Source organism: Porites lutea, chromosome 4, assembly GCF_958299795.1.
Source record: "Porites lutea chromosome 4, jaPorLute2.1, whole genome shotgun sequence".
NCBI classification, from domain to species: domain Eukaryota; kingdom Metazoa; phylum Cnidaria; class Anthozoa; order Scleractinia; family Poritidae; genus Porites; species Porites lutea.
Window position 1 is genome coordinate 15,905,595 of NC_133204.1, and position 20,186 is coordinate 15,925,780.

At 38.7% G+C, this 20,186-nt stretch overlaps 1 protein-coding gene across 1 annotated transcript; it reads right to left on the bottom strand.

The window, feature by feature from the left end:
• Nucleotides 1-9,209: 9,209 nt before the first annotated feature.
• On the bottom strand, nucleotides 9,210-16,684 carry LOC140934283 (uncharacterized; the record flags this gene model as incomplete). Its single annotated transcript, XM_073383937.1, has 5 exons — nucleotides 9,210-9,642; nucleotides 10,459-10,621; nucleotides 11,906-11,956; nucleotides 15,494-15,775; nucleotides 16,522-16,684. Coding segments are annotated over 5 exons (990 nt in total), but the record flags the coding sequence as incomplete, so codon positions are not given.
• Between the last annotated feature and the right edge of the window lie 3,502 nt (nucleotides 16,685-20,186).

Genomic DNA, 20,186 nt, shown 5'->3' on the forward strand with positions numbered 1-20,186 from the left:
TTCAAGCTGTCTTTTCGGGATAAGTAAACTTTAAAGTAGTTTGTGTTAGAGGGAAAGTATAGTTGCAACAGCTTTTTTCCGAGAAGGAGAGTTAATTGTATTATATTCTGTTGATAATTACCTCGTAAACAGTTTAAGCCAATTTTTTCAAGTGGAATAATTGTCGCAGAAATTTGCATGATCGCATATTAACATCGCATGTTTTAGAAAATCGTTTTGGTGTGGAAATTCGAAACTTGGCAGAAGGGTAGGTCAGCAATAGTGGAAAACATCGTCCTTGATGTTTAATGGGAGAAATTAGCAGTAAAAATGATCAGTCCATTCGAGACAGATGACCTCGACTCGGTTACCCCGGCACAATGTAAGTCAATTATTTTTCGGTTTTAAGAAAAAGGAAACCAAAGACTTCCCTCAACACTATGTATCTATAATAATTACACCAGCAATATATATTTTTTTAACACTTGAAGGTTGTACCGTCTTGTTTGAAGCAAAGGATATTTCTCTGTAATACCTCTAAGCTTACATTAAGTTTTCATAAATAGCCAAAAAAATTAATAAGATTTACATACAGCTCCAAACATGTACATCTGTTATGCATGAAGCAATTTCATATCCTTCCACATCAATAGTTAGTGCGAATGGAGTCAAACATGTACAGTGAAACTTGTATAATTTAAGCGGACACCTCAGAGAATGCTGTAGTGCCCACTTGATACAAAGTTTCTTCCTACTACATACAGGTTTCGATAGAAAATGTGATATGAGACAGACCTGCCAACTCTCACAATTCTGCCGTGAGTCTCACGATTTTTTAACTTTTCTCACGGTCTCATGACAAGGCTCCCAATCTCATCGTTTTCTGGGAAATATTCTAAATTGAAATATTACCTTGTTGAATAAAAACATAAATTTTGTGGGGAAATTCTTGTCCCTGGATAAGCTTTAACTATTTTAGCCATGAAGTTGTCTTAGCCCAAAGAAATGACTCTGCTGTATGTTCGTCACAGTGATAACCTATTTTCTGGCCTCTTAAAGTCATCAAAGAAAAAGTGGCATCTAATTTGTTACATAACGGACCACACTAAAGCAAGGTTATATTAAAATAAACAGTTGATTCCCCTAATGGAAAAGGGGTCGTTTAATTTTGATCGGGAAAAAATAGAATCTTACTAGTTTTTGTAGAATCTCCCGATTTTTTTTCATGAGTCTACAGATTTTCCTTTATCAGGGGTTGGCAGGTCTGTATGAGGAGCTAAGTACCATTCAAATAAAAGGCGGAAACATTTGGAATACTCCCAGAGATATGATGATTGACATTTGCATTAATATCTTTATTTGTGTGGAGCAAATTGTACCTCAAATTTTAGGATATCAAATGAGTCAAACAAATTTATACAAACAAAGTAGCGAAACACTGCAAATACTAATACTGGAGTGATAACTGTGATTGGGGTTGCAACAACAAGTACTAAATACAAGTTCACTCCTTCAAATATGGGGAAGTAATGGTCATATGCAATCACTGCAGTAAAAGGGGGAACAAAAAAGATCAAGAAGTACTTTCCATAATCTAATATTGATGGTGTATGCACTGCTGATCTGTGTAGGCCAGCCACTATATCCGTAAATACCGTCAGGAGATGAGCTACTAGTTCTTCAATCATCTTCAAGGAACTCTACATATGTAAGGTCTACACATACCCATCTACCTGAAAAAAGGAATGTCTATATTTACCACTTTAATTTGATATCTACCTTAATCATAATTATAACAAAAGTCTCCAACGTCATTGGCTATTGGCAGCTCTGGTTTCAGTATTAATAGGACAGTGTAAGAGGACAGTAGCCCGACAGTGCCTGTCATGCCTATTGAGTAAGTAATTGGACAGTATGCCCCACTATGAGCAATGCGTTCAGACAGTTGCTCATGAATGAGTTCTTTTTTCCCTCACTTCTTACAAAAAGCCGAGATCTTGGGTTTTAATTTAACAATTTTTTTTCTGTAATGATTTATTGGAAACAAAACTTCATGTGATCCAATTCTGTCTGTACCAGTAAATCACAAGGCGAGAGTCCAGTCCTGCTGTGTGGTTGTCTATATTATGTTAAATCACTCCTGATCACTTCTATGATATAATGGACTCCACTTAGCTTATGAATAAGAGCCAATCATTAAAAAAATATGCAAGAGAACATTTGACATTAACAGAACAACAAGTTTACTGAGAAAAACTTCGCCTTATCAAGTGAAAAGTGATTAACTGTCAAACATCAATCATGAGTCAGTCATTTATTGGCCCCACGTACATGTATCTCAGACTGAATACAGGCGTGACAGCAAACCAACTATGGCCTTCTACCGAGTTAATCTTCCCTGTTTTTTATAAATTTTCGCCATTAATTAGTTGCAAAATTTCCCTCCTCATAACAGTTAGTGGTAAACTTCGCGTTTTTCTGAAAATTTGCATTTGTCTGATTACTCGTTTTTTATGCATGACTGTAGTGTATGTGCGCATGGTCTTGGTCTTCACTGCACCTAAACACGACTTACCCAACTGCAAAAGAGGCGTGAGAGATGGCATGCATGGCTTAAAGCGAAATTATTATAACTAGAACCACTACGTGGAACTTACCGGGGCCCAGTGGAACACGGGATTGCATAGTTTACCTCTCGCACCCCTCCCCCTCCTCTGTGGAGGCTAATACTTAGTCTGAATTAACTCATGCAGAAGAAAGGCAACAAAATGCATGAGAAAGGAGGATGTTGTTATAACGGTCTGTGTTATAGTACTGTTTTTACACTGTGATGTCAATAAGTGTGATCTGTATAAGGTTTTTATTTGTTTTTAAGTTTGAGTGAAAGAGCAAAAATCACTGACAGTTTTGGGTTGAATGGTAATGACAAAGTTTGCAAAGAAGTTTGTTACAGAATTATCACAATTTTGCCTACACGGTCTGCATTACACTTCTCATAGAACAAACATGCATGTTCATGGAGAGTCTGAAGTGTTGAAGAATCCCAGAAAGTGCATGATTTGATGACAGAGAAACAAACTGCATATATGGACATAATAAAATGCTTATTTATTGATGACTGAGTATAATTTGTTAATTCACTGCACATTGAAATGGAGGCATTTGATTGTAAGGCAGTGGTTGATACACAGTGGCATTCGTCAATATGACCTATAGTAATTGTAGAGGAAGTATTTCTTTCCTGAACTGGGTAAACAGTAGTAAGTGGTGCAAACTGGCCTTGATTAGATTCTACTATTTGTATAGTAACATTTAATGCATCTGCATTAACTGCTTGAATGATAAGTGCATCAGCCCATGTACCTTGAATACACATATTATTCAGATATCTTAGGCCATGAATTTTCGGTATTGCTTCCAATAAAGCTCTCTGGGTTGTCTCTCATAAATTGAACCCCTACAGTACGTATATGCATATGATGGTTGCTATTGCCATATAATTGATGCGATACAGATCTAAAGAAACAATCACCTGCACTGTCAACATCTATTGATTGTAAACCAAGTTCACCTAATCTTGACTACATCAAATTCTCACAGGAAATAGGAGAGATCAAATGCATTGTTGAGCTCTGATTTTGCATAAAAGGTCTAATTATTACTTCATGATGATCAGTGTTGTATTGAGTAGGTCCTGGCATTCTTCTCAACATCTTTACTTAGTTTGAAATCAAATAATTGGTCATATGACTTACACAATTGCAAGAAAACAATGATAAATATCGACGTGCTTTACATTTTTTCATTATCCTCTGATAATGTCTGCTAAAGAAAGACAACAAATAAGCTTTCTTGGGTATAGCCATTTTATTTAAGTTAATTATCTTTGGATCGAATTGGTTATTACATTTATAGCGTGCATGATAAAGTTTTCTCACCTTATTAACATAGCGATGGAGCTTTGAAGACTTCGGTGTGTCAATCGTTGAAATCTTATTGAAGACAAATTTCTTCAACATGCTAATCTTCTTGTTGAGACCTCTAAGAAATAGCAGTGGAATTCTGCTCGGTTCACGAGCACGTCTACATCGCCTTGTAGCACGATTTTTTAAGATGATATAAAGTTAGCTTTGATAAGTGTTCGCTTTGATTCTCGATAAATTTCACGATGGAAGGTTCACTCCAGGTAGATAGCTTTGATAGGTGATTAACTCTTAAGTGATCGCTCGTAAATTTGTCTCTCCAAATATTCACTCTTAAACCTTCGCTCATAAACTAATGCATCGTAAAGGTTGGGGAACGAAAAAGCTATAACCTTTCTCTTGACTGTCCTCCATGCCTCGTGCTTTTCAAAATGGCGGATAAGATTTCAGTGAGCCAGCGATATATCTCAGTCAGCGATATATCCCTAACAATGTAACGTTGAAAAAAAGACAGAAACAGACAGCATTTTAAGACCGGTGCCAGCCTTCGGCTGGGCCCCGGTAATAACAAAACACTTGGAGGGTTATTGTTGCACATCATAACAACGTATATAGGCAACATATTCATGATGGATATTTGCAACACTATTTCATCAGTCATATAAACGTTTTAGAGCCCTATGGTGTTGATGAACGTACAGAAGCTATGCACCTGTTAGATGAGTTCAAAATGAAGCCATTAAGCATTGTTTCAAATTTTGATAATGCCAACCTCAGCCGTTGGAAGGTTGATCAATTTATTATCGTTGGTTTGCTTGCAGCAGTGGCATGCATGTGGATCAGCTTTTATTTCTCAAATGTTGGTAAAATTTTCACGGGAACAAGTGTTGTACGACAAATATTTGGGGTATATGCTGTATTTGTTGTGATAATGACTGTAAAAATAATTTTGGATTAATTTTTTAAAATAACATCATTTTAACATCATTTTAATAAGGTTTTTTTCTGGAATGGTTTTTAGCATTTATGAGGTTGTTTGCATCGCTGACATTTGTGTAATCAGCTTGTGTACTTCCCGGCCAAATTATATCACTAACATGTAAATTATTATGATAATTAATGAGATTTTGGAAATCGCTCAGTCCTTTTAACAATTTCTACTGAACGAGTATATATTTCTTAATTTAAGATAGGATTTCACATATTCAAACACTGATACCTTTTGGAATGTTAAAGAAGATAATATGGGTTTTGTGTGATGGTGTTATGCTAGAAAATATCCATATTCCTCCCAGAGACCTTGAGTTTCTATTTTGGTTTAATTTTAACCCCTAACCCTCTGGAAATCCCAGTTTATGCTTATTCTTTCCTTGGCTTATACCTTGCCAGCGCGCCAGATGCTATGTAGCGTCCCTTGGTAGCACAGCTCGTAAGGTACTTGGCCTGAGACCCCCTTCCCTTTGGAATTTTGCATAACGCTCCATAGAGTGGGTATGGATATTTTCTGGAACCCAAATTTTGATGATTTTGAACATGGACTCATGTTATCCCTCACCTTTGGATTATAACAATGGGGTAGAAATCTCCGTGTAGAGTTATAATTTGTTTTCAAATTCGGTTCTCTCCTACAGTGTATCTTTGTGTTTATGCTTGATGGCCTGTCTGATAATCAAGTGAACACCTAGTAGCCCAGTTTGAAGAATATCATACTCTTTAATGAGCAGCCGTATGCATGGTGCTTAGTGAGTTTTCCCTGAAGTCCTTTCACTGATTTTCATTTTAGGCCCAGTTCAAATGTCAAATTTCACATGTGCTGAATTTAATTCAAGAATCAATCATAACTATAACAAAATTCTCAAATCTGATTGGCTATCAACTGCCCTGATTTCAGCCTTAATTGGACAGTTTGATAGGACAGTACGCATCATGCCTATAAGTAATTGGACAGTACGCGCCATCACGTGCGCGCTTAAATGGCTTTTTTTTTTTCACTGCTAGCAAAACAAAATGTCGAATTTCTTGTGTTTTGATTTAAAAAAATAGCCTATTATATCACAAATTTTGTTAAAGTTATGATTAATTGGTAACAGAACTTCGTGTCGTCCAATTCGGTCTGTAATCATACTCGTGATTAAACAAATCGGACTCCCGCTACGCGGTCGTCCGATTTTGTTAGTCACTCGTATGATTACGGACCGAGTTGGACTCCACTCAGTCCTGTTACCATTACTAACTGCATGTAATTAGCCAACAACGCTACGACAACGAGAACATTGGTTAAAAAATCTTTCAGTCTTCATCGCGATTATTCCTAACCACTCACCTCGTAAAATGTAGGCAAACCCTCCTGACGTTGAATAAGGGACGATATTGAAGTTCAGAAACAGTAATAACATTTCGTCGTGGCTTGTTTACGTTCTCCATAAAACGCGAAATGAGGTAGTTTCGCGTTGTAGTCGTGCAAAAACGGCAAAGAAATTCACCAAAAAGTGTGTTGCACGTGCAAAGTTGTTGTTTTGCTCATTAAACCTATTGTTTTTGTTACGTTCTCGTAGCTTTTGAATCTTGAAGTTCCTTAATAAGACCTAACAATGCACTCTATTGTATGGAAAAAAATAAGTTTTATCTCTTGTTTTTAAAAAGCTAGATTCAAGTGGAAATATCTGAATCAGTATATCTTGAGCACAACGTTAGATCTTGCCAACCACCATTTTTAACGAACGGGTGTATTATGGTGAAAAAGTTTATTACTCCGTAAAATAGAGTAATACGTTATAAATTTAAGGGTAATTTAAATATGCACACTTTTTGTGAATAAATTGAATTAAATTGAGCAAATGGTCATCGACAACAATTTTGTCACTCTAAAACTTAAAGTTAGCTATCTTTTTGTATTTGTTTTCAATGTTAGAGGAATTTACCCACTAGCATTGAAAGTAAAAGTTGAAACAGGGCAGTTGATAAGTTAATACATTTACAAGTTTATTTTTACTTATTTTTCACACGCATGCTTGCGTTGATCAGTGGATCTTGTTTTTGCTTGTTTTGGAGCTGAGATGTAAAAATATAGATTCAAAAAAAATATTCTATGAGTCATTTTGAGGACGGCCGGAGAGAAACTCTCGTGCAGCAAGACGCGATTCTAGAGATCATCACACAGTAGTGAGACAGCTGCTGACTGAGATGAAATTGCCTTTTATTTTGCCGCTCCTCTTCGCGGTTTTCTGGGTCACAGGTAAAGTTAAACAGTTCGAATGTTGCGCGGCTGGCTGCTTCTTTGAAAGTTCACCACGTGTGCGTTTCTTGAAAGACCTGAATCTTGAGTCCTTGAAACTTCTGTTCTGATTAGAAATGGACTCTTTCAAACTACTGTCATAAAACTGTGAAAAAATTAAACTTCCTTCTACGATTGGCTATTCTCTGAGAGTGAATCAACCATCAGAAAAATGCCGGCGCAAAAAAAAAAAAAAAAAACTCTCATGCGTCAAACGGTATCGACTAACAACAAGAAGGTATAGAATATATTTGCCAGGTGGAGTGTTTTTCGTTTGAGCGGACTGTGTGAGAGACCCAGTAACACCAGACATCAGATCAAATCAGATCTAGAAAGGAACGAGTCAGGATAAGACTCTATTAACGTTACTGTAAATTTCAGTTAATTGTTCTTCTGTAAGATTGGAATCACTTTTACGCTTAAATTAAGCTCAAATGAGGATACTCAGGGTCGTTGAAATAGCTTGGCTAGCTTCACTTGAGAGTCTCAATTAAACGCCCCACGTTTTGGTGCTAATTTTGTCTGCTCCGGGAGGTAAGGGAGAATTAGACTAAAATATAAATCGACGGGAAAAACTACGCGGACCCAATGTCTTTAAAGATACGTTCCACTAAAAAGGTGATTTTGACTGGGAAATTTATTGTGAATAAAATTTCTCATTCTCATTACGTATTTCAATTCTAAGACAAAAAGCAGTTATCTCGCCAGAGAATCTTTGTTTAGTTTAACACATCGCTAGCCTAGTGCGAAAATTGTCAGAATATACATCACTCCCCGGTATTGTAAACATTATCAATCGAAATAATTCAATGAGTAAATTGGATAGTTAACATTTAGAAAATGTGGGCTTTCTTTCTTATAGTTAAGACGGACAATAATGCTAAGAGAGATGCTAATGGCCCCGCATTACTGAAAACCCTGCGAAATATTGAAAGATTGCTTAAATTTGGTAAGTAAATTCATGCAAAGCTAATCTGAATTCAAGTCCATCCCGTGACAGGTTTTTTGATTTTTACAAAAAAGTATCGTCTTTTTCATTTTTTCCATCTCTAAAAGGCTCGTGTCCTAGTGGCTGGACGCACGTCAAGAGTGGTTATTGTTACTTTGTGAGTAGCGCCATTAAGACATGGCACTAGGCCCAAGCGTACTGCAAAAGACTAGGAGGAGAGCTGGTAAAGATAAACAGCAACGAAGAAAACGAATTTGTATTAAAGCTGGTCCACGAACACGAGCCGTCGTTGAAACAGGTTTGGATCGGTCTTAAGTGGGTCACAAGCCAATTTATCTGGTCTGACGATTCGGTTCCGAATTACACGAAATGGGCGCTAGGCGAACCGAATGGAAAAGCCAGTGAACCATGCAGCAACATGTGGATTAAACATCCAACCGCCCCAGGAATTAATGGCTACTGGAATGACCTCTCCTGTTGGCATCCAGCGTACCCTTGTGGTATAGTCTGCAAGAGGCTGCCCTAGGCGGCATCCACCATCAAACTCGGAGTGTAGTGGCGTGGTTCAGTAACCTAACTTTATATAGACGTAACCACTAATAAGCGGCAAGACAGTACACAACAGTTAGGTGCGTAGATGTAAAATCGGCTTGAAAATAAAAAAAAAATAATTCTACTTATCTGTTTTCCAATTTTTTGGATGTCATGTATTTAAACATCATTTATGGGATTCAGTTAACAAATTGAACATGTGTAGAGGAGTCTCCTTTTAAATCGATTTGAGATTATTGCACATGAAGATTTCATATACATAGACTTAAGAACAGGGCTACGGATGCAAAAATGATGGAGCAGTTCATAAAAGGTCGCATGAAAGTTTTTGCTTAAGATGTCATAACGACGTTTCAAGGATTAAAGTACATATATCGCCATGAAAGTACCACTAAAAAGGGTTTCAACAATGAAAATTCGACTATATCTCTGGAATCCAATTTTATAAACTAATACTAAGCAGACAGACTTTTAGCAACTATGAGGACCCGACCAGGAAAGAAAATGGAGGTAAAATTCAACCCCAAACTTCGCCTGTCTGTTTATTTCTTTCCAAACTGAACAATACACCAGAATATTTCAAGAAAGACAAATGTTGAGCGATGACTATTAGTTGTACGTACAAGTTGTGAATCTAGTCATCGCCATCATCACTTAAAAATTCAAGATCGCTCGAGGCGCTGTAAGTTCTGTTTAATTCTGGAGTTGGTGGTGGCACAGGTGCACCAAGCATGGTACCATAAGTAGACATTCCATTACCATACATGGACATATCACCGTATGCACCCAGGCTGGAAGACTGGGGATGACTTGACGTAACAGGTGCAATATCGAAAACTGGATCAGTGGTTGGATAGTACACCGGGTCTAAAACCTGTTTTTGCACTGTGTATACAGGCTTTTCAATCACCACATGAGTTGTGACTTTGGGCTCCTTCTTGACTTCGCTTTTTTCTTTCTTGGGACTGTAACCAAAGTACAGGACAGTAAGTAAACTCTCTCGTTCAGGGGCACTTTCACAAAGGTTTTCCTGTAAACTACACTCGAGTTATAATATAGAACAGTGCGTAAGGCAAACAATGACCTTCGAACAGTGCAAAACCACAAGCAGCCACATCACAAAGTGATCATGTTGTTTAACAAGATAATACGAATTTTTGCGCTAAATGCGAAGGGAAAAACGTTTGCTTTTTAGCAGAGATAAACACTCGCTTGTTTTTTTCGTCATCCAACGAAAACAGTTTCTTTTGAGGGCTCCTGTAGGGGTAGCATTATCTTTATCATTACTGAAATGACGTCACTCTCCTTAACCCTTTCACTCCTAATAGCTGGCAAGAAAAAATTCGCAAAAAAAATTCAAATTCCTTTTCGTAAAATCCAAAGAACTAAAAAGTGATTTTCAAACGTTCTTCCAAGAAGTTTAATTTGGGCGGTAACACCATAGGATTTCGTTCAGAGTTTAAAAAGTTGGAATGACAAGTCTGGTCATTACGTGGTGTTGGACGGAAAGAGACAACCTGAAGACATCAGATACACGTATGACCAGGATTCGGGGCCGAATGGGATTCATCTTCCTTATGATAAACACCATAAAGTGTCCCCTAGCCCCAATCCTCACTTAAACGTAAACAATTCTGTCTACATGAAGTCATATGGAAATTAAAAATAATAATTTGTGTGTATTGTATGAAGTAACTGAGTTCCGAGTTCTCCTACATTTCTGAACATGCGTGGAAAGAACACGGCATTACCTGCTGCTTTCAGAAAGTATGTCAACTTACCGCTTTTTAGTTGCTGCCCTTCTAATCAGGCAAACAATAAACACCAGAAGTAAAATGACAATGAGACCCAAGACACTTGGTACAACGTACCATTCGCCAGTAAAATCCCCGCTGAACACCTTAAGGTATCTGTAGTCAATAATACCCCATAACTTGACAGGCTCTGAAATGAAAAATAAAAAAAAAACTATTGTCTTTTTTTCAAGGTAGAGTAGCATGCTACAGGTTTCGTGAAAGGAAGGACGAAACTGGTTATTCGATTAATTATTATTAACAGATTTCTATTGACGATAAATTCGTCTAGGGTAAGAGAACAAATAATACATCGTAGTAGGAGAATTGAAGAAGTGGCAGAGGGAGGCTCACTTGTCAACTAGTCGACTCCTTGAGTTCCCACTTGGAAAAACAGTGTCTATAGCTAGCAGTGAAGGTCGAATGGTTTAAGCTGTTATACAGAGAAGAGTAACATGCAACAAAGCAAGACTTGACACAATGTATAAAGTTTTTAACAAGTGAACTTTAAAGGTCATCGACTTGATGGACCTTTATCCTCTCCTGATGGAAGACACACACAGACCAGGCTGATAATAGGCAAAAAGTCTTCATATCACTGGCAGATAAAGACCTTCAGTCAGTTTAAGTGATGGGGGCTTTTAAAACGAAACGAGGCTGATCTCGCAAGGTGATCCTTTGGCCCTTGGATTTGGTGTACAAGTAAGGGCAGGGGAGGATCTAGGGGGAGGGTGCAGGGGGTGCGCACCCCCCCTCCTGAGATGACCTGCGGTTTTCTTATACAACTGGTATTCTGCAAAAAAAAACAAACAAACTATGTGGTTTATTGGTGTTGAAGTAGAGCAAGAGACGCGTGCACCCCCTCCTAAAAGAAATCCTGGATCCGCCCCTGAAGGGAGTTTGTTTATCCGGCCCTTTTTCTAGTTCCGCCATTGCAGACTGCTCAGCAGTCACTGTATAATGGTTTCTTAACCCATTGGTTATCAACTATTTTAGTTTTCACAAACCTCTAGGGAAATGATGACCGGGCCGGGGGGATTACGCAACAAATGTTTATACGGGGAGGCTCCGCCCCGAACAGTTCAGCTATTGCAGCTATTCAGCTATTTATTTACCATTTTTCACAAAAAAGATACCCCTTTCGTATACCTTCTATTGACAAATGATGCCCCTTTCAAGTACCTTGTTTAGAACTTTGTATCCCTTTTAACCGCTGTTATATGAATCAATCACAAAAATAGAACGTTTTCTCGACTTTATAAAGCCATAAAAGTCATCTGTTAGCTCTTACACACATCCAAATGACAGATTTCCTTATCCTTTCATATACCTGAGGCCTGAAAAAGATACCCCTTTCGGGCTGAGCCTCCACGCATAGGCTATCATAGGGAGTACCCCCCGGGAATGATGGAAGGTGCCGTAACAAGTTTCTCACCTGTCGTATTTGAAGCCACTGAAATTTCTTCCTTTTCCTCTTCCTCTGGCACTAAAATAATTACAATGCAATTATTTAGTAATCATTTTGCTGCATCACTGCAAGTTCCCAATTAACCATATCCTAAATGCTTATAACCAAACGAGCAAAATGAGCCCGATTTACACTTTTGTAACTTTGCGTCGTGGCTAATATCATTTTAAAAGTCCAATGTACTGTGGTTATAATTAGCTGAGTAATCGTGCAGAAACATTCTCAACAACACTTTTACGGAACATGGATGGAAACAGGTAGCCTTTTCAGATGAAGACATTTAAGAATTTCACTGCTATTCTCTAATAGTTTGAGCAAGTTTGCGCAACGCAGTTTTTCGTCCCAGGTTCTCTCAAAGAGGGTTTATTATTAGGCTCAGCACATGATTGTAAAAAGTTACCCAAACCGGCACTTGTCGATGTAGTTTTCAATTCAACAATACCACCCACCGTATTTTTTAATCTCTCTGAAAAGAGAGTCAGCGTCCAATACGTCAGCTTTTGATCATGAATCTGTTAAACCCCTAAGCAGCGATATCCACATACAAATTTTCGAGACTAATCTCATCAATTTAACTTCATGTAGTTAAGAGTTTAATTAAATAGATCAAAGCATTTCCCCTATGACCAAACTGCGAACAAATAATCTTCTACAAGAGAGGATAAAGGGGACAGAGAAGGCATCCCCCATACACACCCTATTCCATAGGCAATTCGTCTCGAGTTATTTTTAGAATCGGGATAAAGTTACCTCGAGCGCTGCGTGGATGTTTCCTGGAGGTTTCGCATGACTAAACGCCGTGCAAAACATGTCGTGAGAAAGGCATTGAGAGCATTCCTGAATTCCTGGGAAAAGGGAATCGATGGACTCTACGACAATCCGTGAAATTAGTTTAACTCGAAGTTGTCTTAACCTCAGTACTTTAATAAAATGAGAAATTTCGCTGGTCTATTGAAACCGGTCGTTGGTACGCAAGTAGGACGCCAAGTGTTATTTTTGTTGAATAATGAAAGACTAATAAAAGAATAAATATCAAACCAGAAATTGCTCTCTTCAAACTGTAAATTATAAATGATCCTGAGAGAATATTCAGTGTGTTAAGGATTTCCCTGCTGTACTGTTAGCTCTATACAAGAGAGGAAGGGCGATTCTTTTTTAATTTCCGTTTCGCTGACACGGCTTTAGCAGAAATGTTTCTGTAGCCGTTTTCGTCGACACAACGAATAGCAAAATCGCTCTCCGCCATTTTGTTCTGCGTCAATTCGTGAAGGACGCGTGGCTCTGAGCGTGGGTCATCCACGCGGAACACATTCGCGCTATGTGATTGGCTGTTGTCTAATCCCCCTTGGGATCTGTGGTGTTAAAAATAACTCGAGACGAATTACCTATGGAATAGGGTGTGTATGGGGGATGCCTTCTCTGTCCCATTTATCCTCTCATCTCCTATTATTACTTCGAGTACACCCGAGGAGCGAGTGAGGAACGATGGTACAGGCCTGATACAGGAAATCCTTTTCCTCCCTCCGCCTCAATCTCTTCTCCTTTTTTACCATTAGTTTGCAAAATTTTACTTTTTTCCTCGCCGCGTGTGGCTCTAAAGAAAGAAGAACGAACAACCGCTCGCAGTCTACCCTATATCAATTCTCATAACCTTTCCTCTTGATCTTGTATACCCTTGCTCGGAGAAAACTGATGTTCGTCAGCCTTGGACTTTAAAGAGTTGAGGAGGAAAACGGACTTTATCAACTCAGTTGATAAAGCCAAAATTTATGCTTCGCACCCTCGCTGATACTACGCCAACTTTTATTAGAAACTGAACCTTTAACAGTGGCGGCTCAACTAGATCTTCAACTCATCCAGGCCCCAAAGCTATGATCACGCTATACCGGTTGACTCTGGCGCTAAAACGAAAATTTCTCACTGTGAGCAAACAGGACGCCAAATGTGGCCACTTAGGAACTAACTCTCAGTTTTTATCCGTTTGAGTTCAAAGTTTGCAGGATGGTTGAACTTTGTATTCCAAACAATCGTACGGTTTTTGGCGGGAAAATGACGTCACAAGATTGACAGTAAAATTTTATTTCAACTGATGGCGCAACAAATAGGTAATTTTGAAGTAGGGATAGAAACAAATGCGAAAATTTGAAAAACTCAATTGATTTAGGAGATATAGCATTTCGAAATATGCTTTTGTTTCTAAAAATAGTAACAAAATGGCGGCAATTTCAAACATCAAGGCTTAAAATAATTCTTTAACCAACTGACCTTTTCAACAAATTTTTTCATATTTGTTTCAATCTCTTCACTCTCTTTCAAAATTACCTATAGAGCGTTTTCACATGACGTCACGGCGGCCATATTGGTGTTCCAAAACAATAAAACGGTGGCCATGTTGGTGTATCAAAGAAATCCTGTGGGAGTTGAACTCTTTTCTTACGTAAACGCTTTCTTTTGTTTCAATAAATTTACATAGATGCTGGTCACGTGAGTGAAAACGCTCAATTTGTTAGGCCATTAGTTAAAATTTAAATTTTGCTGTCAATCTTCTGACGCCATTTTCCCTCCAAAAACCGTTAAAATCGAAAAACAAAAAAACATACAACTGTTCGGAATACAAAGTTCTACCATCCTGCAAACTCTGAACTCAAACGGATAAACACTGCAAAAGTAGTTCGTAAGTGGCCACATTTGGTGTCCTGTTTGTCCACCGTGTCTGTTCACACATAAGAACATTGATTTCGGCGCGAGTGGAGCATCACATATCGGAAAGGTTCTTTGTGCTACCTCGGTGAAGTTTGACCAGGTATTCGGACCGCAGCAGAAATGTATAAGTAGTGGGAAGAACTGGAATCCCCTTGAAGGGAAGTAAATATTCAGGATTGATAGATGACTATTCCGTCCAACCTTCCATGTGTGAGAACGACGATATAGTGTGAACGTGGCTTAAGAGGCGGAGGAAGGGTGCAGACTTCAGTTTGGCCCGGGGGGGGGGGGGTACTGCCACATATGGGCTATATAGGTATGTGCCGCTGTGAAGGGTATGGTTTTCTAGCAGTTAACTCTAGGATAGGGTATATAAATCAGAGCGTTTGGGTCTAGAATAGGGTATCATTTTTCAGAAAACTAATCAGTTGGTTGAAGATTTTATCTAGACTAGGGATTGTGGTATAAGGTTTTGTTTTGGCTAGACTGTGCTAGTGACCTCAGTAGTTTCTGGAAAACAGCTACTCTAGGATAAGGGGGATTTGGGGAGTTTACTCTAGTATAGGGTAGCAAAATTCAGCTGAACTAGCTCTGGTATAGGTTAGGGGTTCCAGGGTCCCAGCGGCACATCCCCACCCAGAAATTCCTGAAGTAGCCCCCCGGGAGTTTGGCCTAAAATAGACAATAAACATTTTTTCATTTGGAGTCTTATACCAGCTGGAACATCAACGTTTTCCAGTTAATTCAAAAATGTGAATTATTATTTACACCATATATAACAAGCTACATGGAGGAACCTTGCACCCTCGGATCTCCCCCTTCAAGATCCCCCACTTGTTTCATACTACTCACCCTCTATCTGCACATCAAACACGTTTCTTATTTCGCAACCCGCTTCTTTCAACACCACCTCATAAAATCCAGCTTGCTCTACGCCGGCGTTGGAAATTTCTAACTCGGTCCCCGTTGATCCTAAGGTGTCCAAGAACTTGTAGTGGCTGTTCTGTCCTCTTACAATGTCTCCCTGGTGTATCCACCATAAAATTCCGCCGTCGGATTTCTCGACCTTTAACACGCCTGTGCCACCAAGTTGAATTATTGAAGGACTCTTGATCAAAGTGCGAAGGTAGGTATCTAAAAGAAGATTTTGATAGTAACACTAAGATACAGAATGGCCACTCATTGCCTCCTAACGGGAGCTCATCATTTCACAGCGTCCATCGTCTGCGCGGTAAATTAGCCCGGCTGCAAGCAAGCTTTTCATTAAGTCACGCGTAAGCAACACACGAAAGGAGAAGTGAGAATTACGAGCTTACACGCAGGTTATCTATAAGCGTTTACTTATGGGCGTTTGACGTTGTAGCCTGTTCACAGACCCTCAATTTTCTCTCAGGAGATCGTCGAACGAGCATATGAATATTACACTGAGGGGGATTTTATTGACCTTAAGCGCAATGGGATGGGGGTTGGGTTGGTTCGTTCCCGTGCTCCACGCTCTTCGAATATCGAAAAGAAAAACAAACAACGTCTGTGTCCAGGCTATCAACGTTGTGGACATCTGATTCTCGTCAAAATAGTCTCCTTTAAATTTCTATTATTTTGTTCAAACAGAATTGCGCTCGCAATGCTTTGCCATGCAATTCCTATAAATGAAACAATTTTCTGATTATTACAATTCCTTTAGTTAACTAATAGTAGACCTATAGGAAACTTTATGTTTCTGGCGGAATTTTAAATGTTGGGTATTAATTATTGTTGAACTCAATTAACGAAGCAAAAGAGCGAAAAGCAAAAAAGAAATTGTGCGTACTTTGTAGGTGTTACGGCATAGCAAAACTTTTTAAAAACTTTTAGGGAAGATAAGAAGTTGTTTTTATTACCATGAACTTCCACGTTGAAAATCGCATATTCAGAAGAAACTCCGTCTGTAACCGTAGCATAGTATGTCCCAGCATGCAGAGGCAAAGCATTGCTTATATCCAGAACTGTCCCATTGGAATTTGAAGAATAATGCTCGCTGTCGTCCAAAAGACTTTGTCCATGAGATCACTGTACATTTGGTTGCCCTTGAGCGCCAGTAATTTCTACTTCAAGAGATACGGAATCCCCTATACACAAAGATGCGTGATTCTTTACTGGCAAAACCTGCAGCTCCCCTGCAATGATGGAAAATTTGTTGGGGCACTGTAACGAAGCGATAACAGTTTGCACAGCATAAGCTTGAAGCTCTAATTACTTTTTTAAAACCTGAGTTTGACTTCCAACATTGAATACGTAAGATTTCTGTAAAGAGGTTTAAAAGGTGAGAGAAAGGTTTATTTCTAGAAGACCCTTTCCCTGCGTAAGCTTGAAAGCCTGCTTTTGTTTTCAGTTTAGGATATGATTGGCTAACAAATTTGTTCGTGTTTATAGCCAATCAGGAGTAAACAAAAACCCTCGTGACTTTATCGAACGCAGTTCCCGCGCTTGGTGTCCCCGGCCACTATATACATTATATACGTAGTTTGTTGCATTAGGTGATTTTGTGCCTTGTGATTGGCCGAAGGACAAACTTTCAATCGGTTTTGATTTATGATTCTGTCTTCTTTAGCACGGCACTACGAAGAAAGGAAGGTTGATTTTAAGGCAAACAAGGTTTATTTCTAGAAAACCCTTTCCCTGAGTAAGCTTGAAAGCCTGCTTTTGTGTTCAGTTTAGGGTATGATCGGCTAACAAATTGGTTTGTGTTTATAGCCAATCAGGAGTAAACAAAAACCCTCATGACTTGTTCGAACGCAGTTCCCCCGCGCACGGCACCACGAAGGAAGGAAGGTTGATTTTAAGGCAAACAAACTATTTTGCTACCATGCAAACTAAGAAAATTTCCAAGAAAAACAGTTGCCGCTGCAAATAGACGCCTTACCTTCACAAATAACGATTAAAAACAACGGCCAAAAAACTGCGACGAAGGAAGATGTGCTTTTCCACATTTTGCGCAACAACAGAGCTCGAATCGTCTTACAGTTAAAAACAAGATGATTGTGACTTAACAAAGTAAACTCCTTTTGCGCGCGCAGCGCGCCCCTAACTTCCTCGTGTGGTACTACACGGGGCATCGCATAAGTAGCGATTCCCCGCAATCGGTTTTCATCATAGCATCATCGTATTCTCAAAAAATGAACCTTCTAACTGCTGGTCAGACGATCTGCGTGGCAGGCGTTTGATGGAATTGGAATTTTAAAGTTCTGAAACGTTCTTTCGCTTTTTCGCGAGAATGGTATATTTTGCAGTGGTTTGCGCAGGATAAAAAAGTACACTTGTCTATTGGAGGGATGCCGAGTTACGGTCGCTTTCCTAACAAAAGCAAATTTCACAAAAAAACGGCTCCTGGTGTATGTTATTTTCTGGCCGTTATGTCAGTCGCTAACGACATGTTTATGTATCTGTCTGGATTTGACAAAAGGTGCATGTACTCGGTCTCTAGACAGCCAATTTCGAACTAAAAAAACACCCCGAACTGGTCAGTCCACTCGAAGTTTTATAGCCTGCAGAGCAGGCGTATTTTGGGCTGCTTACATGCGCTTTCGCGAGCAAAACATTCGCGCGGCCGAAAAAAAACGCCTGAAGTTGCGAGTGATTAATTCAGTATATCATAGTGAAAATTAGGGACGGACCATTATAAAAGTGAAGGGGGGGGAGGGGGGGGGGTTAGGGAAAAAAAAAACAAAAAAAAAATTCATGCAAGGGAAAATGCCAAGAAAAAAAATTCATGCAAAGAAGAAGGTAAAGAAAATATATTCATGCAGAAGGAAGGTCCAATCGTGACTTTTTCAGAAAATCTGAGTTTCAGAAATCATCAATATTACCAGGCACAATATGAATAAACAAAAATCACTTTCTTCTTGCTGAAAGGAGACAATTAGAACTTTGTTTTTGTTTTAAATTGTAGCTAGTGTACCTACAACATACACTGTATGCTGTATTATAATAAAAATAATAAAATAAAATTTGTAATAAATAAATATTAGAATTTGGTGGCTTTGTAAATATCCTATAAAATTATTTGTGCCCACAATAAAAATTAGAGGATGGGTCTTACCGCCTTGAATAAGAATTCTATGATACAATGAAAAAGTGCATTCACACGTAGTAGTAAGTGTTAAAACTTTAATTATAACATAGCGCGAGTGCTTGCCCTATATAAGTCCTATCGAGCCGCTATGAACAAAATCTTTATTTACGCACGCCCGTGCGTAAATACGATGACGTGAGCATTTTTTTTATCTAGCTGCAAAGTGCAGTTGTCGTCTTCTAAGCTGCAGTGCAGTTTTCCTTCTCTTTAAAATATGGAAGAAACCAGCGAAGAACTGCCCAATTTTTGCATCGGCATTGACCTTTTAGGTCCTGATTCAACAAGCAGCAAAAATAAAGCCGAATTAAAAAAAACTCGCAAGTTGCGCGTTTCGCAAATTTGTCGGAAGACCAGCTGCAACAAATTTTGGCCGAAAGACATTCACTGGGAACAGAACAGACACAAACAGGTCATCAACAACATTTAAGGGTAAAATTTCCGTTTTTATTGTTGTTTTTAAATTTGTTACGCATTTTTGTTATCTCCGGACAATCCGACTGAAGCAGGAAAATTTCTCTCGCAATAACAACACAAATTACACAAGAAGACACAAATTTGTTACTCACAAAAACAACTGCTGCCAGGTCTTCTCAAGAAGCCGTAATGACCAGCCAATGCTCGTAAATGAATATAAGTTTAAAGAAGGATGACAGTCGTCTTCGCTAAAAACATGTTTTCTGGATTTCGCCGAGCAAAACGTAAACATTTTTTCAGCAAATCCAAACCATACTCCACGACTTACTACGACTTCTTACGAACATGTTAGTATTTTAACTTTAGGTGAACTTTAAGACTCTTTTATCTTTGTTTCTGCTTAGTTTCCATTGATCGTTAACGAATAAAGAAGCAAATTCTCTTTCTCAGTTTTGCAGAAAGAGCATTTTCATTCAAACTAGACGATTGTGGCGTGTTCGTAATCAGCCAATAGAACCGTTTGTTATTTTGTAGCGCGTTACGAGAATTTTGCAGTTAATCAAAAAGCAAGCATTTTTGTCAGCTGTGTTATAAAAGAATTTGCTCATGCTTTTAGCTGTGCGTATATCGATCGAGTTATGGATGCAGTTGGGAAGTTTGGAGAGCACTTAAGAACTGCTAGAGTTGCACTCGGCTATCGCCTCGTGCAACTCTTACGTATCTTTCGTGCTCTCCAAACTTCCCGCGTGCATCCATAACTCGATATACGCACGCTAAGCATGAACAAATTCTTAACTGTCAACGACATAAACAGCAACACTGCCACCGGTACTTTTAACAAAAATTTTTAAAGAACCACAAAGTAGGGTTTTCATTGGCAGTCAGTCTACCTGCAACATACGGTGTATCCTGTATTATAATAAATATCATAAATACATTTAATTATCCATAAACAGTTTCAATATTAAACTTTTTAACATATAAAATTTATAATAACAATATAAATATAAGCCGTCCACT